The sequence below is a fragment of the Chiloscyllium plagiosum genome, chromosome 25 (genome assembly GCF_004010195.1).
Source record: "Chiloscyllium plagiosum isolate BGI_BamShark_2017 chromosome 25, ASM401019v2, whole genome shotgun sequence".
Classification (NCBI taxonomy): Eukaryota; Metazoa; Chordata; class Chondrichthyes; order Orectolobiformes; family Hemiscylliidae; genus Chiloscyllium; species Chiloscyllium plagiosum.
In genome coordinates this window covers 30,135,628-30,161,922 of record NC_057734.1, presented here as the reverse complement: position 1 = coordinate 30,161,922, position 26,295 = coordinate 30,135,628, and the positions used below count along the sequence as shown (strand labels likewise).

The 26,295-nt window shown below is 39.3% G+C and overlaps 2 protein-coding genes across 3 annotated transcripts in view; one reads left to right on the top strand and one right to left on the bottom strand.

Moving 5' to 3' along the window:
• LOC122562715 (cytochrome b-c1 complex subunit 9) overlaps positions 1-3,749 on the top strand; it is a 6,826-nt gene extending 3,077 nt beyond the window's left edge. The window contains exon 2 of the mRNA XM_043715829.1: positions 3,430-3,749. Coding sequence (XP_043571764.1) covers positions 3,430-3,480 — 51 coding nt within the window. The 3' untranslated portion in view covers positions 3,481-3,749. The remainder of the gene's footprint in view (positions 1-3,429) is intronic.
• A 9,528-nt stretch (positions 3,750-13,277) lies between these two features.
• Positions 13,278-26,295, bottom strand: part of ascc2 (activating signal cointegrator 1 complex subunit 2) — a 57,915-nt gene continuing 44,897 nt past the window's right edge. The window contains exons 16-19 of one of the 2 annotated variants that reach the window (XM_043715824.1): positions 22,110-22,328; positions 16,286-16,367; positions 15,014-15,108; positions 13,278-14,280 (exon numbers count right to left, since the gene is read on the bottom strand). In XM_043715824.1, the coding sequence (XP_043571759.1) occupies positions 14,112-14,280; positions 15,014-15,108; positions 16,286-16,367; positions 22,110-22,328 (565 nt within the window). In that variant the 3' untranslated portion in view covers positions 13,278-14,111. The other variant, XM_043715825.1, reaches the window with a different exon arrangement.

Sequence of the window (26,295 nt, the reverse complement as noted above, 5' to 3'; positions counted from 1 at the left end):
AATTGCGGTCCTTGAGGAAGGAGGCCATCTGTGTTGTGCGTTTTTGGAACTGGTCCTCCTGGGAGCGGATGCGGCGGAGACGAAGGAATTGGCGTTTTTACAGGGGGCAGGATGGGAGGAGGTGTAGTCCAGGTAGCTGTGGGAGTCGGTTGGTTTGTAGTAGATGTCCGTGTTGATTCGGTCGCCTGAGATAGAAACAGAAAGGTCTAGGAAGGGGAGGGAGGAGTCCGAGGCTGTCCAGGTGAATTTGAGGTCGGGGTGGAAGGTGTTAGTGTAGTGGATGAACTGTTCAACCTCCTCGTGGGAGCACGAGGTAGCACCGATACAGTCATCAATGAAGCGAAGGAAAAGATGGGGGGTGGGGCCAGTGTAGTTGCGGAAGATGGATTGTTCCACATACCCTACGAAGAGGCAGGCATAGCTGGGGCCCATGCGGGTAGCCCAACACTGTCAACCAGACTTTCTGTCACTATGATCAAGAGTAACCTGCTAGGATTCCAATTGGCATGGATTATCCTGCTCTTTGTGGACAAGGCATAGCTAGACAAATTTGAGTTGCCGGTGCTGTAACTCTATTTGTGGAGCTTGGTTAGTTCTCGGGCATAATTTTGGTACTGTTGCAGAAATGTTGTTGGCTTTCAGTATTATCAGCTTTTTCTTGATTATTATGTAGTGTGAATCAAATTGACTGGAGGCTGGCTTCTATAAAATTGAACCTTTCAGGAGGGTACTGAAATGGGTTGTCCATTCAGCACTTTGACTAAAGATGCATGCAATAACTTCAGACTTATCCTTTGTGCTGATGTGCTGGGCTCCATCACTGTTGAAGATGGGGATATTTGTGCAGCTGTCTTCACCAGTGGTAGGATTTTGAGTTCACTAGACTTGTGTTTACTGGAGTTTTGAAGAGTGAGGGGTTCTAATTGAAGCACACAAATGTCTAACAGAGATGGACAGATTAGGTGCAGGGATGATGTTTCCCCTGGTTAGGTTAGGGGGAAACTTCTTCACTTTGGATGGTATACCTGTGAAATTCCACAGAAAGCTATGGAGGCTAAGTCACTGAAAATATTTAGAGAAAATGTGGGGAAGAACAAGAGTATGGCATTGAAATATAGGATTGTCCATGATCATGTTGAATAGTGGAGCTTGGCTCAATGGACCAAAAGACCTACTACTACTATTTTCTGATTTTTATTTTCTAAATGTTATCGCGAGTACTATTCAGACATGTTTTCCTCAAATTTGCACAACTTGGTCATTTCTTCTCTCTCTAGCAGAAACAAAAAATAGCTTAAAATAGTGAGTGATATTTTCACAGTTCAGTAAAAGATGATTTCTATACTCAATACTCTGACCAATAAAGGAAAGCATACCAAATGCTGCCTTCACTATCCTATCTACCTACAACTCCACTTTCAAGGAGCTATGAACCTGCACTCCAAGGTCTCTTTGTTCAGCAATACTCCCTAGGACCTTACCATTAAGTGTATAAGTTCTGCTAAGATTTGCTTCCCAAAATGCAGCATCTCGCATTTATCTGAATTAAACTCCATCTGCCACTTCTCTGCCCATTGGCCCATCTGGTCCAGATCCTGTTGTAATCTGAGGTAATTCGCTGTCCACTAAAGCTCCAATTTTGGTGTCATTTGCAAACTTACTAACTGTACCTCTTATGCTCGCATCCAAATCATTTATGTAAATGACAAAAAGTAGACAAGCCAGGGAACTATGAGACCGGTGAGCCTGACCTTGGTGATGGCAAGTTGTTGGAGGGAATCCTGAGGGACAGGATGTACATGTATTTGGAAAGGCAAGGATTGATTAGGGATAGTCAGCATGGCTTTGTGTGTGGGAAATCATGTCTCACAAACTTGATTTCAGTTTTTTGAAGAAGTAACAAAGAGGATTGAGGGCAGAGCAGTAGATGTGATCTATACTTGGACTTCAATAAGGCATTTGACAAGGTTTCCCATGTCTTTGGAACTTTTTGTCACAGAGCTGTGGAGGCAGAGTTCTTGTGTAATTTTAAAGGTTCTAAGATAGATTTTTGATCATTAAGGGACCGTCTCCGGTACACAGGAATATCAAGAGGGCTGAAGGCTTAAAATCTCATCTTTTTTGTGGGCCTGTCTGTCTCCGATGTTCTGGGTGGCTGCTGACACCTTCAGATCGTAACTATTGCTTTGAACCTGCTGACTGTCAATATTGTCGTCCCAATCTCTCCTTTTCTTCACCCCCTTATTAAGGCTACAAGAAGCATTACTCATTTATATTATCGACTCTTATTTTTGCAAAGTGGCTAACCTACCTGCTTTCCCTGTTGTTCGTTACACTTCAGTGTCAAAGCTTGGAGGGGAAGTGTTGAGAGAGATGGGTGAGGCAGAAATGTATTTTTTAATAATGAATTTTGCCTCAAACTTCAGTGCTATAATCCTCGTCTTCTAAAATCGCTGGAGTAACTTTTTTCTCCCCCCCCCCCCCACCGAAACAGCCTTCCGTTAATGTACTGACTAATGCATTGTTGCTGTCTCAAAATGAACATAAAGTGGCTGGATTCCAACTGTGCAAATCATTAAATCAAACAGCACATGCTACCATTAGTATATTGATATAGTAAGCCACATATTGCAACTTTTATAAGTGACATTAGTTGTTGGCTGGGAAAGTTGTGCCAGCTCATTTCTTGAAGGTACCGCACTGAGATATTACTAGGCAAATGATTGAGATGCCTATTCAAGTTTTCAGTTGATTGCTGAATTTGAATTTACAAAAAAATGTTGAATATAAAACACTTGGCCTCAACTGACCTATTATATCTAGATTTGAGCATTAAATGTCAAGAAAAATGTGAAAGTAAGACAGTGCAGAAGAGATTCATGCGAATGATTCCAGAAATGAGAAACTTCAGTTATATAGTTAGACTGGAGCAGTTGAGATTTTTTTTCTTCAGAAAACAGAAGACTGAGGAATTCAAAAATATGAAGGGTATGGACAGTGATTCCTATTAGAAGAAGGGTCCAGAACAAGAGGGCATAGATTTAAGGTAATTGGCAAAGGAAACAAATCTCACAATGAGGAAAAACCTTTCCATACAACAAGTGGGTCAAGATCTGGAATGCAGTGCCTGAAAGTGGTGGACACAGGTTCAGTTGAAGGATTCAAAAAAGAACTAGATCATCTGAAAAGAAGAAAATGTGTAGGGTTACAAAGAGGTGAAGAAACTGCAATAGGTGGTTTGCTCTTTAATTGGACTGATAAAGACAATGGGAAAATGGCTTTCTTCTGTGCTGTAATAATTGTGATTTAAATTCACTCTGTAGTTTATCAGTTTACTTGTCATTGCTGCACCTGGTTCATGTTACAAGTTTCAGAACTAGTGACCAAATGAAGTAAGAAATTTGTAAAATATTTTTTCTCTATTTACAGAAGTTGTGGAAACACATCAAGCACAATTATGAAAAAAAAGAGGAAGAATAATTAGAACTCAATACTGCAAGGTGTTCTCCATCTGGAATGTTGCTACTGTTGAACAGCCCAATACTACTCTGTCATCGACCAGGACCATTAACTTTATCAGATTGTCTTGGAACAGTCCCTGGAAAACATGGATTGATACTGTAATGGTACAAGTGCTGGGCCCATTTGTTGAAAATTATTACTGGAAGATGTATCTAAAATTAAACAATTTATCTGCCTTTAATCATTTTTTCCATCCTGATCACAAAATAAATACTTTCTAACAAGAATGAGGTGAGATTTTCTTTCATTTAAACACACTGTTTCTTAATTCAAGTTATCAATTATCCACTTTTATCTAGAATTGTAATATTTTTCCCCAGGATTAGATTAATGTAACATGCCTTTTAAAAATAAATCAATTTTCTTTCTCCATAACCTGCTCAATAAATCACTAACCTAACTCCCTTCTGGACTGAGCTACATTGGTCAACAGAGGTCTCACTTGCAAAATTGTTTACTCCTCACTCCTTGGTTTTGTTTCTCACTACTTCCCTAGCCTTGCGACACTTGAGTTTGAACGTTCAAACTTTCAGTTTAGCCTCTTGAGTATTTCCACTATTGCAGCTATCACTGTCATTGCTTGAGTCCCCATATCTGGAATCTTCTCCTTTTGTCGCCCTTTCCCACTATAAAACCTACTCATTGGCCCAAACCATATGTCATTCGGCTTAATATCACTTCATGTGGTTCATGGTCAAATCTTGTTTATATTTCTAAGCAGTTTGTGGAGATGAAAAATTGATTTTTAAAGTGAAGTTGCATTAATTTAACCCCGGAGGAAAAGATATTAAAATATTGAAATGCTAGATTTAAAAACTGGACAGGCTGATAATTTGCATGGAACATTATGTTGCAGCAAACATACACGTAAAAATACACACACGTAAATGCTGCTGCCTTCCAAAATCAAATCATGTGAGAATATGGTATACAGTAATCATCCAAACAGCATTAAGTATTCATTGCTGTCAGCCAAACCAGCTCACTAGTTCAAAACAAATGTAAAAAAAATCAAGATCAATCTCCAGCTTCTTTTCTTCACTAATCATGTTAATTATTCTATACCACCTCTGTTCTCAACTACAATTGAGTTCATAAACTGTCAATTTTTAAAAACTGAATCTATCTCCAAGAGAAAGTGTACAAGCTAAAAATTAATGTTAAATGCAACAGCTCAAATCTTTAAATTGTTTGCAGCAGTAAGTTCTATTAATTACCTCTCATTATTAGCAGTTCATTCTCAGAGACATTATAGCTTTAAATCCTTTGGTTTTCAGATTCACCTTCCTCTCATCAGATTACTGTTCCTGTCACAGGTCTATGAGCGGGTTGGTGGCTCAGTGGTTAGCACTGCTAATCAGCCCAATCAGCTTTTGAAATTTCTTGCCTAATATTGTCAAAATTGGCCTTCCTTCAATTTAGAACTTCAAGTTTTAGATCTGGTCTATCCTTTTCCATCACTGTTTTAAATCTAATAGAATTATGGTCGCTGGCCCCAAAGTGCTCCCCCACTGACACCTAGGTCACTTGCCCTGCCTTATTTCCTGAGATGAGGTCCGGTTTTGCATCCACATACTGTACACACTTTAAAAACTCCTCTCCATCTAAACCCCTAACACTATGGCAGTCCCAGTCTATTATTCTTACAGATAACTGAAATCTCCTTACAAATTTGTTTCTCAATTTCCTGCTAACTATTAGGGGGTCTATAATACAATCCCACTGAGGTGATCATTCCTTTCTTATTTCTCAGTTCCACCCAAATAACTTCCATGGATGTATTTCCAGGAATATCCTCTTTATCAACAACGCAACTCCCTCTCCTCTCTTGCCTCCCTTTGTATCCTTCCTGTAGCATTTGTATCCTGGAGCACTAAGCTGCCAGTACTGTCCATCCCTGAGCCATGTTTCTGTGATTGCTATGATATCCCAGTCCCATGTTCCTCACCATGCCCTGAGTTCATCTGCCGTCCCTGTTTGGCCTCTTGCATTGAAGTAAATGCAGTTTATCAGTCCTACCTTGTTCTCTGCTTTCTCCCTGCCAGCCCTGACTGTTGGACTCGCCTTTGTTCTCAACTGGACCTGTCTCAGATTGATCTCTTTCCTTACTATCCCTGGGTCCCACTGCCCCACCTGACTAGTTTAAAGTCTCCCGAGCAGCTCTAGCAAATCTCCCTGCCAGTATATTAGTCCCCTTCCAATTTAGGTGCAATCCGTCCTCCTTGTACAGGTCACTTCTACCCCAAAACAGCTTCCAATGATCCAAAAATGTGAATCTATTCCCGTACACGAGTTCCTCAGCCACACATTCATCTGCTCTGTACTCCTATTCCTATCCTTACTAGCTGATAGCACTGAGAGTAATCGAGATATTACTACTCTTGAGGACCCCCTTTTTAAATTCCTCCCTAACTCTCTGTAATCTGCCTTCAGAATCTCAACCTTTTTTCCCTTCCTATGTCTTTGGTGCGAATGTGTACGATTACCTCTGCTGGCCCATCTTTCCCCCTTGAGAACACCCTCTCGGAGACATCCTTGATCCTCGCACCAGGGAAACAACACACCATTCTGATTTTTCACTGCTGGCCACAGAAACGTCTGTCTGTACCTAGGACTAGAGTCCCCTAACACGATCGATCACTTGAAACCTGACATACCCCATTACATTGGAGTCAGTCTCAATACCAAAGACTTGGCTGTTCGCGCTACATTCCCCTGAGAATCCATCACCCCCTACATTTTTCAAAACAGCGTACTTATTTGAAATGGGATTTGCCACAGAAGACTCCTGCACTACCTGCCTACCTCTTACCTTTCCTGGAGTTAACCCATCTATGTGACTGTATCTGAAACTTTTCCCCCCTTCCTGTAATTGCCATCCATCACACTCCCCTGCTCTTGTACATTCCTCATTGCCTCCAACTGCCTCTCCAACCCATCCATTCGATCTGATTGGATTTGCAACCAACAGCATTTATTGCAGATATAATTCTCAGTAACCCTTAAACTCTCCCTAAACTCCCACATCCCACAAGAAGAGCATATCATTCTAATAAGGAAAATAGCACTATCGTATTCCTCTACAAAACATTGCTCCAGGTTAAACTAATACTAATGGCTTATATTTGAAGTTTAATCAAGAAAGAACCCACTCTACTCACTACTGCAGACTTATTTTAAGGCTGTGCTTATCTGCTTCTGTGCTATAACCTCTTCCAGACAGGTTCCTCCTAGATCAGTTGTGAATTTCACAGTTTTTAAAATTTTCCCAGATGCACTCCGATGTCCAGGGATACGTGAATTCAATAGCAAAGGCAGTGACTGCTAACTCTGTCAATTAGCTATGTGGATTTCTTTCTTTTTCTCTCTCCCTCTCTCCTGCACTGACCTCACCACATGCTTCCTTTGTCTGTTCTTCTCCCTTTTAAAAGTGCTGTTGTTTTGACTTTTTTTATACCCTGTTTCATTGTGCTTAATTATAAAACACTTTCTGTAAGGTAGAATAGCCACCTAGAATAGAAGTAGCATATCTCAAAATGTAAGGTCATGGATTTATGGCACAGGTTAATGTAAAAATATGCCAACAAGTGAAAATGCTTCCAGTAATGTGGCTTTCATTTATTGGCATCTTTTTACATTAGCATGTGCTATAAAATCACAGCCAGATTTTTAAAACTGTTTAGGTTTGTAACTTAAAAGTATGCAATGAGCCTACCTAAATGCGTTAAGCAGCAGGCAGAGTGGGAGCGAGGACCAGAGGGCTGCCGTAGGGTGAATCACTGATTTAAAAACTTACCTCATGAATAGAGAGAGCGCATGCTGAGCAGTGAAGTAAGATATTTGGGCGGTTCCGTTACCTGAAACACTGCTTAGGTACTGTCTCCCACCCCTCCTCCTCTTACCAACAAAAAGAATTGTGTGCCGGATTGGTAAGGTAACCAGTTTTTAAATTTTATTTTTCAGCGGTCTTTTTGGGAATTTAGAATAGCGAGAATGGAGGTAAGGGCAGTTGAATGTTCCTCCTGCAGAACGTGGGAGGCAAGGGTCACCACTAGTGTCCCTATTGACTTCCATCTGTGAAAGTGCACTCAATGCCAGCTCCTCAAACTGAGTTAGGGAACTGGTGCTGGATGAACTTCAGATCATTCGGGAGGTGGAGGGGGTTATTTGAGAGGAGTTACAGAGAGGTAGTCACATCTCAGGTACAAGACAACAGGTGGGTTACAGTCAGGGGTTGGAAAGGGAACTGGCAGACCCTTGTGGCCATTCCCCTCAATAACAAGTATGCAGTTTTGGATACTGTTGGGGGGGAACAACTTGCCAGTTGTAAGCCATGGGATACAGGTCTCTGGTACAGAGTCTGTCCTTGTTGCTCAGAAGGGAAAGGGGGAAAAAAGGGCAGAGCATTAGTCACTGGGGACTCCATAGTTAAAGGGACAAATAGGAGGTGTTGTGAGAACAAGAGAGACTCACGGTTGGTGTGTTGTCTCCCAAGTGGGGGGGAACCATTTGCTAATACTCTTCAGGGGGGTTTAAACAATTCATGGGGGTTTGGGGGGGTTGGGAACCTAAACTGTAGTTCCAGTGTCAAGGAGGTGGAGAGTAGTGAGGTCAGAAATAAGGTTTCAAGGTTGCAATAGTGCACCAACAAGCAGGTAGGTGGTTTGAAATGTGTCCACTTCAACGTCAGGAGCATCCTTAATAAGGTGGGTGAATTTGCAGCATAGCTTGGTACCTGGGACATCAATGTTGTGGCCATTTTGGAAACATGGATACAGCTGGACAGGAATGGTTGTTGCAGGTTCTGGGATTTAGATGTTTCAGAGATGGTAGTAGAGGGGGAGGTGTGACATTATTAGTCAAGGACAGTATTACGGTGGCGGAAAGGACGTTTGAGGACTCGTCTACTGGGGTAGTGTGGGCTGAGGTTAGAAATAAGAAAGGAGAGGTCATCTTGTTGGTAGTTTTCTATAGGCTTCTGAGTAGTTCCAGTGATGTAGAAAAAAGTATAGCAAAGCTGATTCTGGATAGGAATGAGAGTAACAGTGCAGTTGTTATGAAGGGCTTCAACTTTCAAAATATTGACTGGAAATACTATAGTTCAAGTACTTTAGATGGTTCAGTTTTTGTCCAAGGTGTGCAGGAAGGTTTCCTGACACAGTATGTAGAGGCCAACATGTGGCAAGGCCACATTGGATTTGGTACTGGGTAATGAATCCAACCAGGTGTTAAGATTTGGGGGTAGGTGAGCACTTTAGTTATAGTGACCACAATTCAATTATGTTTACTTTAGCAATGGAAAGGGATAGCTATATACTGCAGGGCAAGAGTTATTGCTAGGGGAAAGGCAATTATGATGAGATTAGGCAAGTTTAAGAATGCATAGGATGAGGAAAGAAACTGAAGGGGGTGGGCACAATTGAAATGTGGAGCTTATTCAAGGAACAGATACTCTGTCCTTGATAAGAATGTACCTGTCATGCAGGGAGGAAGTGGTCGAGCAAGGGAGCTGTGGTTTACTAAAGTTGAATCTCGTCAAGAAGAAGAAGGCTGATGTTAGGATGAGACATGAAGGCTCAGTTAGTGCACTTTAGAATTACAAGTTAGCCAGGAAAGATCTAAAGAGAGAGCGAAGAAGAGGCAGGAGGGGACATGAGAAGTCATTGGCAGATAAAATCAAGGAAAACCCTAAAACTTTCTAAAGATATATCAGAAATAAAAGAATAACTAGATTAAGATTAGGGCCAATCAAGGATAGTAGTGGTAAGTTGTGTGTGGAGTCCAAAGAGATTGGGGAAGTGCTAAATGAATATTTTTCATCAGTATTCACTATGGAAAAAGACAATGTTGTTGAGGAGAATACTGAGATACAGGCTATTAGACTAATTGGGATTGAGGTTCACAAGGAGGAGGTGTTAATAATTCTGGGAAGTGTGAAAATAGACAAGTCCCCTGGGCTGCATGAGATTTATCCTAGGATCCACTGGGAAGCCAGGGAGGGGATTGCAGAGTATTTGGCTTTGGTCTTTGTCGTCATTGTCTATAGGAGTAGTGTCAGAAGACTGGTGGATAACAAATGTCTCCTTGTTAAAGAAGGGGAGAAGAGATAACCCTGGTAATTATAGACCAGTGTGCCTTACCTCTTATGAGTAAAGTGTTGGAAAAGGTTATAAGAGATAAAATTTATAATCATCTGAAAAGGAATAAGGTTTGTAGCTCAGGTTGAGGTTTAGGGTGTAGGTTTGCTCGCTGAGCTGTAGGTTTGATATCCAGACGTTTCATTACCTGGCTAGGTAACATCATTAGTAGTGACCTCCAAGTGAAGCGAAGCTGTTGTCTCTTGCTTTCAACACTCTCAAACAAAAGCTAACAAACTTAAAAGACCCAGTACAACCCATGGACAAAACCAACGTCATCTATAAAATTCCATGCAAGGACTGCCACAAACACTGCGTAGGACAAACAGGAAGAAAGTTAGCCACCAGGATACATGAACACCAGCTAGCCACAAAAAGACACGACCCCCTCTCCCTCATAGCCCTTCACACGGATGAAAAAAACCACCATTTCGACTGGGACAACACATCTATCCTGGGACAGGCTAAGCAAAGACATGCCAGAGAATTCCTAGAGGCCTGGCACTCCAACAACAACGCCATAAACAAGCACATAGATTTAGATGCCATCTATCAACCCCTCAGAAAACGAACAGGAAATGACATCACCACAAACCCCAGGAACCCCATCCAGAAGAAAGATATAAATAGAAAGCAGGAGACAACAGCTTCGCTTCACTTGGAGGTCGCCACTGATGAGGTTACCTAGCCAGGTAATGAAATGTCTGGATATCAAACCTACAGCTCAGCGAGCAAACCTGCACCCTAAAAAGGAATAAGTTGTTTAGGGATAATCAACACGGTTTTGTGAAGGAACATCATGCCTCACAAACCTAGAGTTCTTTGATAAGGTGATCAAACAGTGGATGAGGGTAAAGCGGTTGATGTGGTGTATATGGATTTTAGTAAGGTGTTTGGTAAGGTTCCCTACAGTAGGCTACTGCACAAAGTATGGAGGCATGGATTGAGGGTAATTTAGCAGTTTGGATCAGAAATTAGCTAGCTGAAAGAAGACAGGGTGGGGGTTCATGGGAAATGTTCATCCTGGAGTTCAGTTACCAGTAGTGTACCACAAGAATCTGTTTTGGGTCCACTGCTGTTTGTCATTTTTATAAATGACCTGGATGAGGGCATAGAAGGATGGGTTAGAAAATTTACTAATAAGGGGCAGACCAGCAAAAATCACCCAAAGCTTAACACAAAGTATAGCACAACCTGAATGAAGGTTTAATTCATATTTATTCATGAAACAAAAGTAAATTTAAACATTACATTGAAAAAAATGTTAATACAAGGACAGAGGGTCAACATCATCATCTGCAGTTGTGGTTGCAGGTGTGGATGGCTTTGGTTTATTGTCTTCTGACCATTTCTTGGAGATTGGTTTAAAAAAGACATCCAAATTTTGCTGCCTTGCCCTTTTCTTCTGTCTTGAAGAAGCTGTTCATTGGGTGCCAGATGATACCTTATTGAATGAACTGCTACCCTGCTGCGTTCTGCATTGTAATCATTGTCCTCCAAGAACTGCAACTGCCTCTCAACTTTCCTTCAGGATAGAAAAGAGAAGTGAAAGGCTCTTGTGGTGCTGCATCCTGGATATTTTTTTTTAATCTCCAGATGCTACTTCCCTGTCAGTGACAAGCTGTTATAGATCAGCTAGGTCTTGGCAGTGGGACTCAAGCAGCTCTTCAATATCCTTGCTTTCCACTTCTTCAAAGCCAACCTGCGTTGCAAAGGTAGCACAATGCTCTTTGATTTTTGGGAGCTCCTTTGATGGTTCACATCCTTTAATATCTTGGACTACGGGAGAAAATGCCAGCGTACGCTCCTAGTCTGTGCAGGCAGATTCACCAATTAACTTTACATTAATGCAATGCATAACGGTTCTTCAAACCAGCCAACCACTATTGCTAGAACTAAAGGCAGGCACATCTGCATGATTTTCAGTATTTTTATTTAGATCTTAATAAATGGACAAGGTTTTCTCTTTTGTGGTGAGAAAGGTTGTCTCAGATTACATTTTTGTTTTATTTTCTATCCCAACACTTAGAAGCCGCTCCATCTCAAGTTCCTTTAGCCATGACCGCTCAGATTTGCTGGCACTCAGACTTGTTCCAGCAACACTGATTGCCTTAATCTTTTCAGCATTGCCTCTAATGGTGCGCAAGATCGACTCTGTCCTTCCTGTTAAGCGAGCTATATAACATGTTATTTCCTTACGCTCAAAACACTTTATAACATTTAGCTTCTCTTCCAGCATTATAGTCTTTCTTTTGCATTCACCATCTGCAATTTTATCACCATGATGCTTCTTGCTGACATTCTTGTCAATTTTCTTTTTGCAAAAATGGAGATGCATAATTTAGGAGTAGATTGTGTGATATGAAGGTACAAGAATAAATTAGAAAGGCAAATAGTATGTATAAGAGTAATGCAGTCCTGAAGGAATTATACAAAAATATTCTTGTATCCGAAGGAAAGCAATGAACATTCATTAGATTATATTACTTAAAGTGTGGAAACAGGCCATTTGGTCCAACAAGTCCACACTGACCCTCCGAAGAGCAACCCACCCAGACCCATCCCCCTACATTTACCCCTTCACCTAACACTACGGGCAATTTAGCATGGCCAATTCACCTAATCTGCACATTTTTGGACTGTGGGAGGAAACCGGAGCACCCGGAGGAAACCCACGCAGACACGGGGAGAATGTGCAAACTCCACACAGACAGTTGCCTGAGGTGGGAATTGAACCCGCGTCTCTGGCACTGTGAGGCATGTTTGAGATGAGGCTGCTCAACGTATAGTACTATACCTCTCATGTTCTGATGGCAGCTGACATTGGTGCATGTGCAGGACAAAGTGTGCAAAATGGTCGCTGCTGGAATTGCGCTATTGCAAAGAGGTAAGTGTTCTCTAGCCAAATCACACTGCCAAAACATGCTTTATACAAGAACTACCTGTATGTTTGCTCTATCTAGTTTCTATACCTCAGTCTTTTCTTGTACCCCTGCAGCATCCTCCTCTGAATTAGCGAATTTTTTTTAAAGATATGGCAACTGTTTGCTATAGATCTACTTTCTGCTGGACATCGTAACAATGAAATCTGAATAAATGATTATTAAGCCTTAGATGGCCTGTGAAGAGGGTTAACCAAGCCAATCCATTTTTTCAGGACATCTAGGGTTGGAAAATAAATACCAACTGAAAAAAGAAAAACTGCCACACACTGACCAATGGCTGTCTTTATTTGAAAATTCCTCATGAACATTTATATTAGATATTTTAACTTGCACTCTAATAAATTGGTTTAAGTAAAGACAGTGGGTTATGTAATTATTCCAAACTAAAAAGGAATCAAGATTGTGCAAAACAAGCAATAGTGCACTATATAAGTGATGTTTCTGATGCTGCTGTGGCCTCAACAGTAAAGAGTTAAAAATTATGACCTGTGAACATTATCTACAGTCTGCGTGCTGAAACTATCCTCAATTTAAGGAAAAATCTTCAAAGTTTGAGAGAAGATTTGTAGCTCGGGTGCTCGTTGCTGTGGTTCTGTTCGCCAAGCTGGAAGTTTTTGTTGCAAACATTTCGTCCCCTGTCTAGGTGACATCCTCAGTGCTTGGGAGCCTCCAACTGAGGATGTCACCTAGACAGGGGACGAAACGTTTGCAACAAAAACTTCCAGCTCGGCAAACAGAACCACAGCAAGGAAAAATCTATTTCAACCTTAATTTCATTTTTGCTTTCACATTTCAATGATGTCATCATAATGCAAATGTGCTCTGCCATGTATCTGCATCAATATCTTCTCTAAAATAAATCATGAAGCAAATGGTTAAGATGTTTTCAGTTGTCCAGACACCTAGGCTGATTGGGTCAAGTTGTGCAAACCCATCACAGCACACAATACCAGTGAAAGATCAGACAGCAAGATGTATGGAAACTTTTTTGGGGGCTCCAAAAATTCTGGTAATACACCAAAAGAAAACATTCAAAAAATATCTTTTCTCATTAAAACAAACTTTCAATCAACGCAGTTGCTAGATTTTGCAGTAGTTCAGTGATAATGTTTAGAGGTGTTAAATATATTGCAGGCAGACTCGAGCATAACCAAATAAGCAGAGGGACTGCAACATTCAGCAACTCCATTTCAGTATCAGTAAATAAGCAAAAGATGATTACTCCAGCTATGCAAGAGCTGATAATCTAACTGTATCAATGTTTATTTCAGTTGTTTTGACTTTTCATTCAAACTGCACACCAACAGAAGACAAATTGGCCAACTGACATGAGAAATTATGAGGCGAAATATTTCAGAGATTTAACTTTTTTCTTCTGAGGAGAAAAATGGATATGCCTTACTGTTCATCACGTTTGGCTATTCTTGCTTGAGAAAGGAAATTTTACTAGCTGGAAGTGGCCACTGGAGGCAAGCATGTTTGTGATGGAGGGAAAATGTGAATAAAATTAAGATGGAATCATTCCTTTGTTCCTCTTCCTATCTGCAAGTGATCGCCGATTATGATTAGATCGAAGGGATTTATTAGCCTCTTTTTTTCTTCTCTCCATTAGTGTTTCTTTTGATTGCCCTTGGCCCCTTGCATTTCCCAGAACAGTGCTATTGTCATGTTTGAACCTGTAAAGCAATACATTTAGACAGCAGTTAATTGATCAAGTTAGACAATCGCTTTTCTTCTATTAGAGAAATCAACTATACTTATTTAGTCACAATTGGATAATTATGGGGAGGAGGAGAAAAATATGGGAAAGGCAGTGTAGGAATGAACTGGATTTCTAATGTGTTACACAATGAATTTCCTAAATGCTATTCATTAATCCAGACTTCCCAGCAACAATGTGTGAGTGCAAATGAGACATCTAGTAATCCCTGCAAGGAGATGCAATCATTTCCCTTTGCGCACACTTAATAGATATACATCCCAAAGTATTTAAAGAATTACCAGAATTAAGCTGGATTTTTTTGGTTAAGCTAAATGTTGCTTATATAAACATAGTTTCAGGATTTTAAGTATTAAACTTAAATGGTCTAGCATCTTTGAATAACCTTGACCGATGGAGATGGATGTGTCCAATGCAAAAGATTGACTTGTAAATCAGTGCCCGCAGGAGCTTGAAGCCAATAATGGAAGCTATTATTCATACCTATCCCTGGGACAATAGCTAGTTTGTTATCTTCTTTGACAGTCAGATATTCACATGTGAAATGGACTTAGAACCAACGAAGTATAGTTAAAGAAAGAATAATCAAGAGCCAAGACAGATTAATAAGTTTATAACATCTAGACTTGTGACTAAGCAATTCTGTTTCAAAATGTTTATAAAAGTATTCTTATTGCTTAGATTCTTACCCTCTTCTGGCATTAAAGGTAGCACGTCTTGCCTCTGCTCTTTCCCTCAGCAATGCTGGGTCCTGTACAAACAGATCTCTCTTTGGAATTTCCTCCTAGAAATTACAACATCGTTACATTTTTCTCTATTTTCAATATTGGCATAATCTTATTTATATGAACAAAAATAGATCTTTGGTTGCTTGCTAGACAACTTTCATAAGCATCATTAGTTTTGAGACATGCTTCATAATGGCTTTATTTAGAGTGAAATTGATATAAGAATGAACACTGATACTTGACTGACCAACCTGAAGTTACATTCATAGTCAGCACAGTCAAATATGATCATGATTTAGGCCACAGAGGTATTTAAAAAAAAACAGTTTTATAAGTATTTTGGCAGGACACCACAATAAAGTTATTGGTTCAATGTGCATGAGATGGTAATAACAATGACGAGTACTAGCAAAGGTGCCGAAGATATTGGAAGAAATTGGACAAGTGATTCTTCACTGACGTTCTTTTAAAAATTAGAAATGACAACAGACTACCAGTTACATTTTTCTCTGTTCACAGATATTTCCCTCAGAAAAGAGTAAAGTAATATGGCCTCTCCCAAGTGAATTACTAATTTAACAAAATGAATATGAATGACTCTTGTTACACCCTCATCTTCAAAGATTAAAGTATTTTTTCACAGAATGGGAAAGATTTATACTGCATTGCATTTTAGCCAAATGGACAAAATTGAAGCAAAGATTAATCTGCACATCAGCATGATTGTAAAAAGAAGTGACTACTTTTGAAGAAAAGTAATCTCAATTGTGTAATAAAGAACTTTTCTTTTTAAACCGTTGCACAAGAGGAACAAGTCAGATTTCAAGTAAAATAATTTTGAAATAAATATTTTAAAAGGAAATTCAGACTTTCAAAACATAGATGTACTATAAACATGAAATCAGCAATCAAGTGAAGTAATTAATGAAATTTTCAAAATTTTGTATGATAGGCTTCCCAAATAACCCACTGAATAGGAATGATTAGGGGAGACAGTTTCAGGCGTAGAAACAACGGTTTCAAAGGATTTTCAGTTGTAAGTACAACCTGTAGCAATTTAATGCAGATTGTCATAAACACTGCATAAAGTCCTAGGATTTTAAAAGAAATTCCACTGAGAACCATCCTCCTTTAGCAAAACATATTTCTGAATAAAAAATACTGTGGTACATATTGGCTTCCATAAACGAGCCAAATCCCAATGTATTAGATATCATTATTGATTTGGATTACCTTTGGTACTTCCTCTTCAGATTCATCATCATCTTCCTCCTCATCCTCTTTTTGTCTTAAGATTCGAGGAATTGTAAATGGTCTTGGAAAAACAGTGAATTATGATATGTCTGTAGTTGATACTTTTATTTGTGAAATTAACATTGCAAATAATACACTTGTCCATTTTTAAAAATCCTATCTAGAAGGTGAAAAACAACCAGCTGAATTAATATATTATAAAAGCATGGTTAAGACCACAATACAGTAGACTATACAGGCAATTGAGTCTGCCCCACCATACAAACTGTGGAGAAGAATTCTACAGATTTACTACCCACCTTATCTCTGCCTTAACAGGGTGATCCTTTATTCTGACCTTATGCCCTTTGGTCTGAGACTGTCCTGCAGGGCAAATAATTTTTCTTCATCTATCCTGTCATGTTTCCTAAGGAATCTGTACGTTTCAACAAGGTTGCCTCTCATTATTCTATATGCCAATGAGTACAGGCCGAACTGCATTTTATAATAAAATACACGTGTCAATCAATAAATGAATAAACAACTCTTTTCATACGATAGACCCATCATAGCTGGTATCAACCTGGTGAACTTTCTCCGAGCTGTCTCCAATGCCAGTACATCTTTCCTCAGATTCTGAAACTCTATGTCCTTGCCTTCCCTATTAGTACACTAATCTTTTGCGATTTATGCACAAGGACTTTCAAATTATTTGTGCAGCCATTCTCTATTTAAATAATATTCAGCTCCTCCATACTTCCAGCCAAATACAGAACCTCACATATTCCCAGGCTACATCGGATCTATATTCTTCTGCAGACTTTGTGCCATCCTCACCACTTACCTTCCCACCTATGTGTTACCTGCAAACGTGATGATAATACATTCATCCATCTCCTCCAAATCATCTATACATGGTATATATAAAAAATTATACGTATGTAAATAATTAATCCCTGTGGCACATCAATTTACAGGTTGCCATCCTGAAATCTGCATCCCCCCCACCCCAACTTTGTCATCTACAGTTGGCCAATCATCTATTCAACATCATGGGCTCTTAGTTTATTAAGTAGCCTGAACGTGGTACCTTATCAATGTCTTGTGAAAATCCAAATATATTACAACCAGTCTTTCCCCTTTATGCTTGTTACTTCCTCAAAAGAATTCTGAAGAATTACACAACTGCAGGTGCCCAATTTTAACTCTGCCTTAATTTTCTTATTCTAGAAACATGTAACCAGGAAATTTATGAAGTGAAAGAAACATAATGGAACCATTGACTATTTAAATAAAATTAGATTCAATTAAAACAGTTTAAGAGAGAAAATGATACTAAGGGTTTTTACAAATACATTAAGGACAAAAGGGTAACTACAGAGCGAATAGGACCCCTCAAAGATCAGCAAGGTGGCCTTTGTGTGGAGCCGCAGAAAATGGGGGAGATACTAAATAAGTATTTTGCATCAGTATTTACTGTGGAAAAGGATATGGAAGATATAGACTGTAGGGAAATAGATGGAGACATCTCGCAAAATGTCCAGATTACAGAGGAGGAAGTGCTGGATCTGTGATCAGGTGTACTCGAGAACTCTGTGGGAAGCTAGAGAAGTGATTGCTGGGCCTCTTGCAGAGATATTTGTATCATCGATAGTCACAGGTGAGGTGCCAGAAAACTGGAGATTGGCAAACGTGGTGCCACTGTATAAGAAGGGCGGTAGGGACAAGCCAGGGAACTACAGACCGGTGAGCCTGACCTCAGTGGTGGGCAAGTTGTTGGAGGGAATCCTGAGGGACAGGATGTACATGTATTTGGAAAGGCAAGGACTGATTAGGGATAGTCAAGATGGCTTTGTGCATGGGAAATCCTGCCTCACAAACTTGATTGAGTTTTTTGAAGAAGTAACAAAGAAGATTGATGAGGGCAGAGCAGTAGATGTGATCTATATGGACTTCAGTAAGGCGTTCGACAAGGTTCCCCATTGGAGACTGATTAGCAAAGTTAGATCTCATGGAATACAAGGAGAACTAGCCATTTGGATACAGAACTGGCTCAAAAGGTAGAAGACAGAGGATGGTGGTGGAGGGCTGTTTTTCAGACTGGAGGCCTGTGCCCAGTTGAGTGCCACTAGGATTGGTGCTGGGTCCTCTACTTTTTGTCATTTACATAAATGATTTGGATGTGAGCATAAGAGGTACAGTTAGTAAGTTTGCAGAGGACACCAAAATTGGAGGTGTAGTGGACAGTGAGGAGGGTTACCTCAGATTACAACAGGATCTTGACCAGATGCGCCAATGGGCTGAGAAGTGGCAGATGGAGTTTAATTCAGATAAATGCAAGGTGCTGTATTTTGGGAAAGCAAATCTTAGCAGGACTTATACACTTAATGGTAAGGTCCTAGGGAGTTGCTGAAAAAAAAGAGACCTTGGAGTGCAGGCTCATAGCTCCTTGAAAGTAGAGTTGCAGGTGGATAGGATAGTGAAGGCGGCGTTTGGCATGCTTTCCTTTATTGGTCAGAGTATTGAGTACAGAAGTTGGAAGGTCATGTTGTGGCTGTACAGGACATTGGTTAGGCAACTGTTGGAATATTGCACGCAATTCTGGTATCCTTCCAATCGGAAAGATGTTGTGAAACTTGAAAGGGTTCAGAAAAGATTTACAAGGATGTTGCCAGGGTTGAAGGATTTGAGCTATAGGGAGAGGCTGAACAGGCTGGGGCTGTTTTCCCTGGAGTGTCGGAGGCTGAGGGGTGACCTTATAGAGGTTTACAAAATTATGAGGGGCATGGATAGGATAAATAGACAAAGTCTTTTCCCTGGGGTCGGGGAATCCAGAACTAGAAGGCATAGATTTAGGGTGAGAGGGGAAAGATATAAAAGAGACCTAAGGGTCAACTTTTTCACACAGAGGGTGGTACGTGTATGGAATGAGCTGCCAGAGGAAGTGGTGGAGGCTGGAACAATTACAACATTTAAGAGGCATTTGGATGGGTATATGAACAGGAAGGGTTTGTAGGGGTATGGGCCGGGTGTTGACAGGTGGGACTAGATTGGGTTGGGATAACTGGTTAGCATGGACAGGTTGGACTGAAGGTTCGGTTTCCATGCTGTACATCTCTATGACTCTATAACTCCACTGCCAAATCACTTGTACTTCTTGAACATGCACAAAAACAATATCTATACAAAAATTGAACATCCCAAGGTCTCACAACATTAAACTTCACACTTCTTGTTACAAATTTCTCAGTTCATATTTAAAAAGCCCCTATATTCTCAAAAGCCAAGACACCTTTCAACAGTTATACTACCATAGGAACACAAAACTCCTCATCCAGGCTGGACAAATCTACCATGACCTCTCTTGATTCCAGAGAAGACAGAGCTAATATTAGCTAATCAAGATTGACAGCTTTCACTAGAACCATGTTGTACTGTACAAATTTAACAAAATTATTGAAATCTCCAATTTTGTTTGTTGCTTATTAAGTATGCATTCACAGCCTCTCAATCTGCTCTCAAAAGCAAAGTAATTAGCCCATCAAATCCATGGTTAATATTCAACCTTCTTCCCAATATCCTTTATTTACATGATTTGTTTCATCGGCAAACATAAACTTTACCACAAGTCTAAAATATCTGGGGTAAAAATCACAAGGCAAATAATACTCTGATATCACTGGGTAATACACTGGCTTTGGGATATCATAGTGTACCCTTGATTTTAATTGACATAAACTTGACACACCTTATATCTCAGATTAAACTATTACTGCAGATACTTTGTAGGAAATGAAATTATCTAGAGAAAAATATATCCGAATATAGAGTTTTATAGTACAGGTACCAACTGACTGCTCATGCAGATATCAGCTCACAAAATACTATCCACAGCGCCATTCTCCTACTCATTTCCCCATAATCTTTTCCACATCCACAAGCTTTGACTCTCTCCAGCACATCACTCAATTGCAGCAGTGTGTAGAATCAATAGGATACGCTACAGAAATTCATCAAAGGTCTTTAGACAGCATTTTCCAAACCCACAAACAAGATGGACTAGAAGAATAAATACCAACACTCTCACATTTCCCTCAAAGTCACTCATCAGTGTGCTTGGAAATATAGTCATTCCAATACTGTCCCGGAGTCAAATCTACTCCTAACAGCATTGTAGGTCTACCTCCACCAAATGGATTGCAGCAGTTCAAAGAAGGCAGCCCACCACTGTCTTCTCCAGGACAACTAGAGATGGTTAATAAATGTTGGTTCAGCCAGTGATGCTCATATCCCATGAACAAATTGAATATAAATCTTCTCTGCACCTCCTAATACCATCACATCCTTCCTATAATGTGACAACCAGGTTAGAAGGTTACACAGCACTCCAGTTGTGGTTTTATAAGCATTTTAAACAGTTCCAACAATAGCCCTTTCTTGTATTCTATGCCTTGGCTACTAAGGTAAGTATCTCGTTATGTTTTCCTAACCACCTCATCTATCCACACTGCTATCTTTAGGGATCTGTAAAATGCATACCAAAGACCCTCTGGTCTTCAGTAATTTGCAAGGGTCCTAGCATTTATAGCATAATCCCTTGCTTTGTTAGACCTTCATAAGTGCATTAACTTACACTTTTCCAGGTTGAATTCTATTTGCCATTGCTCTACCTACTCAAGCATGCCTTGGACATCCTCCTGCAGTTTATAGCTATCCTCTTCACTACTTATCACCCTTGTAATATTTATATCATCTACGAACTTTTATTTGTAACCTTGACATTAAGTCCAAATCAGTTATGTATACAACAAACAGCTAGGGCCCCATTACTGAGCCCTGCAGAACCCTATAAGAAATAAGACTCCAATCATAGAAATAAGACTCCAACATCACTCCTGCTTCCTGCTCTCTCAGCAAATGTTTGTTCCAACATGCCATGGGCTCTTACCAGTCTGCCATAATGGATCTCATTAAACACCTTATCATAAAGTCCATGCAGACAATAAAAATCACTTCTAGTTACCTCTTTAAAAAAAACTGATCAAATTTATCAGACACATGGCCAGAAAAGATTAGAAAATTATAGCCAGGGCTCCTAATATCCATTCCCTTACCTCCATCAACAGCTTGGGATACACCATTTGGGCCTGCAGATTTATCCACAGCTGCCATAACCCACTAGTACCTTCTCTCTCACTATGTTAAATTTCTTGTAATCGTTAACAGTCCTCCATCCTGATTCTATACCTGCACTGTCCTTTCTCATTATAAAGACCAACAAAGTTTTCATGGAGAAGTGTTTCCATATTTTGAGTCCACATATACATTACCTCTACAGTCTCCACTTTTTTCCAGTTATTTCCTTGCTCTTTGTATATCTTAAAAAACCCTTTGGCTTTTTTTCTATTCTACTCACTAAGACTTTCTCCTGCACACACTGCTTTCCTAATTTCCTTTTTAAGTTCTCCCATGCACTTTAATACACGCCTTTAGGAACTCTGCTGATTTCTACTTATGAACTTTTCAGAAGTTTGACAGAGAGACAAATAAATATGGTGCTGGAATTTTACATGAGAAGGGCACCTTACTAACAGAATATAGAAAAATACAGTGCCCTCGATGTTGCGCCGATCCAAGCCCACCTAACCTACACTAGCCCACTATCCTCCATATGCCTATCCAATGCCCGTTTAAATGCTCATAAATATTAAAATTGTGTAAAAATGTCAAAGTATAATGATTAAAAGTCATAACAGTATGTTCAGTTAGGTAAAAACATTAATAGTAAAATAAATTCAGGAAAAATTCAACTTGTTCATCCTACCTTCTACTGACTAGTTCATCATCTGAATCCACATCATTTGCTCCTATTTGGTTGCCATCATAAGTGTCATCATATTCATCATCATAGTTGCCTGCATAAAACTGGACTCCGTCTTCTACTGGTGCTTTTTCAACTACTATACTGTAGGCATTATATCTTTCCCTTTGCTTTGCAATGTGCATCTTATCATTAAGCAGCGTTGTTCCCTCTTTCCCTTTTCTGCAAAACAAAACACAAATATCATCCAAAGAGGATACTATTTTCTCAAAGATTAGATGGTGTATTTGGGGTTTATTTCATAAATTCTGATTGATCGGGTGACTTGTGTGTACAGAAAAGGTGATTCAGAAATTGCACTAATCACACATTATTGTAATCAACACACAGAACAATACAGCACAGGAGCAGATGGTCAGCTCACTGGCCTTTGTCAGCTTTTGAAGAAAATATATTTAAATTAATTAGTCACATCCCCTTGATTTTTTCCTATTAGTTTACACGACATTTGCCTTGAATTAATTGTTGAGTTCTATCAAAATTATCACTGAATCTGGCAACATACTGTAGGGAATCTAATCTAATTATATTCAATGTGATAATATTCAGTTGTACAAATAAAACTCCTCATCTCTCTTCTGGTTCTTTTACCAAATACCTTAGGTCTGTGAGCTATGGTAACCAAGCATTCTGTCATTTGAAGCAGTTTCTCATTACGCTATCAAACCAATTTGAACACTTCTATCAAATTACACTTTAAATTTAAGGGAATCAATTCTACCAGGAATTTTAAACACTGGTACCATTCTAGTGAATCTATTCTGCACCTTCCCCATCGCCTTGATATCACTCCTAATTATGGTATCCAAAATTGGACACAATACGCTGTCTGAGGTCTAACTATTGGTACGTAAAGGAATATCATAACTGTTTTTCAATTTTGTGTTTCTGTACATGAAGCCTAAGATCTGATATGTTTTCCAATAGGCTTCTCAAGTCAAACTATCATCTTCAAAAGTTTGAGTACATATACCCTTAATTTATATTGCCGCACTTGCTGAGGTTATCGTGAAGGATTTTCCTTCTCAACCTCTCCGCTCACCTGAGGTGTGGTGACCCTCAGGTTGAACCACCTTTCTCTATCGAGAGCGCAGCCTTATGGTCTGGTAAAGCTATGGCAACTCTACATTTTTAAAATATTCCTGTACCTGTAAAAAATTATACGATTCAGTATATCCTATTTTTCCTCATTCCTTGTAAAAGGAATGAATCACTTTGCACTTTTCTGTATTAAATTGTACCTGCCCAATACATCAATACAACCTTCCTCACTATTTCTTATAGTAGCAAGTTTCATGTCAAGCGCAAACTTAGAAATTATGCTTGGTATTCTCAAATACATCAAAACAGAGCAATTGTCCTGATACTAATGTCAAGGGATCATCAATGTAAATGTTTTTCCAGACTGAAAGCAACTGTTCACCATTACTTTCTGCCCCTTAGCCAATTTTGTATCCTGAATGTTATTCCTTCTGTAATCCCTCGAGATTTTCAACTTCGCTAACAAATCTATTATGTGATTATCAAATGCCTTTGAAAGCCCCACACATCAATTATACTATCTTCCTCAACCGTCTCTTACTTCAAAAAACTCAATTAAAACAGTTAAATACAATTTGTTTTCAATAAAACCATTCTGACTACCATTTATGGACCCCTATTTTCTAAGTATCAATTACTTGTGATTCACAGTTTTCCCATCACTAATGTTAGACTGACTGACCTGTAATAGTCACATTTACACCTCTTCTCTTTTTTGAACAGGAGAATTTGCAGTCAGTCCGTCCTCTGGCATTACTACATATCTCAAGACTGAAAGCTATAACTTTTGTTATCTCTGCCTATGATACATCCTATCCAGAAGCACACAAATTTTCTCAAACAAAAGAATAAAATTTGAAACCCCAACAACAAGAGTCAGAATTAACCGTTTCCTACTGGCAATGGATTCGAATGCATGTCAATTTGGTTGCAAACTCCCTGACAACCATTGTGCAGCTTCAATACAGTTGATAGTGAGTGATTATGAGTGGACACCATAAAACTGGAACAAATGGATAATCTTGCCCAGAAAAACTTCAAGTCCGTCCAGTCTAGGATACTGAAATTACCATGTTGAAATAATAATAAATTATTTTTTGAAGGTTGGATCAAAGACTAAGATAATTTGAATAGCCACAATTCAATCTAAATGCTAAATACAGACAATTAGCATTTTAACTGATGTGTTTCCTATTAGAAGAGGAACAGCAACATGGCACAGTAATAAATGGTAGAGTATAATATGAAATCTCAGTTTTCAAAATCTGATTCAGAATTACATATTTTCTCCTTTACAGCCTTGGGCTGATTCTTTCGGTTTTGTTCTACTGGTGCCAACAACCCCGAGAGGCTGTACCTTATGATCATTCATCCAGTATAAATTTTAAGACAGAGAGCATTGAAAGATTACTTAACATGGTATATTGTGTTAATCATTTTATGTTAAACTTGATCCTGTTTTCGTCCAACATCGACATAGCCATTTTCCAGCAGAGGTCAGTATAATACCATATAGAATTGGAACTCTGGCTAACACTTTTCTAAAGATATTAAAGCCAAGTGACAATTACTGCCCTAATGGAGATCAAATAATTTGACTTGGATCAGGAATAAAATCTAGAAACCAATGGTCCGAAGGGCTTATTAATAGTCCTGATAGCACTACTGTCGCAGAGAATCCTGGTGACAAAATCTTGCATTGAGACGACATGCTAACATTCCCATGCAAACTGCAAGATTACAAAAACTCTACAAAAAGTATAAAACTCAGTTCAAACATAGAACTTTTTAAAAATCAATTGTAAGATTGACAAAGGTTATTAATTTAAAGCAATACATGCAATAAAAATAGTGTGCATTGATCTGAAATATTTCAAAATTGAAGACACTTGTAAATCTTCCACCACTTAGCTGTCTCAACCTGAACAGCCAAAAATATGCCTGCACAATTTCATCAGCTAGATAACTGTAGATGTAAATACACTTTCTTACCAAGAAGCACAACAGATGTTGAATTATTACTGAGCAATATCCTGCCAAATTAAAACCTATATTCCAAAATCACTATACCTCACAAAATATTTTTATAGCAATAGCTTAGGAAGCATAAAAGTAAGCCATAAAAGTGAGCTACTATATTTGATGTTTAGGCTGATTCATTTAGATTTTTAAGTCTCGGTAGCATAATATCATTTTGTTTTTAAGTCAAGCTACAAAATTATGACATGCAGAGTTGGCGAAGTTCACAGCACAGAAACAGATAAGTTAATTGTTGTTTTAAGTCTGTCCAAGAGAAAGGCTGCAGTAGTGAGTATAGTGGATTCTTTCTTGATTATGTTTTTGGAGATAAGTCTCTTGATTAAACTTAAAATATATGCCATAGCTATTAATTTAACCTGGGGCAGTGTTTATAGAGGAATAAGACGGTGTTATTTTCTGAGTCTGTAGATTGTAAAGGAGCAAAAATGGCCTTTGCAGTGATATGTACTTCTTGTCAGATGTGGGAGTTTAAAGAGAGAGTTTAAGGGTTACTGCAGATTATATCTGCCATAAATGCTGTTGGATGCAAATCTTAATCAGATCGAGTGGATCAGGTGGAGAGACAGATAGAAGTGATGAGGAATTTGCAACAGCAACAGTATTTGATGGATGGCAGTTATAGGGGGGGGGGGGGGGGGGGGAAGAAAGTCTCAGATACAGTCACATTGATGGGTTAACTCCAGGAAGGGTAAGAGAGGTAGGCAGCTAGTGCAGGAGTCTTTTGTGGATATACCCATTTCAAACAGGTATGCTGTTTTGGAAAATGTAGGGGTTGATGTGTTCTCAGGGGAACGTAGCACGAACAGCCAAGTTTGTGGTATTGAGACTGGCTCTAATGCAACGAGGGGTATGTCGGCTCCTAAGAGATCAACGTATGAGGGGATTCTGTAGTCCGAGGTACAGACAGACGTTTCTGTGGCCAGCAGGGAAAAAGCAGAATGATGTGTTGTTTCCCTGGTGCCAGGATCAAGGATGTCTCAGAGAGGGTGCAGAATATTCTCACAGGGGAGAGGGGCCAGCAGGAGGTCATTGTCCACATTGGAACCAA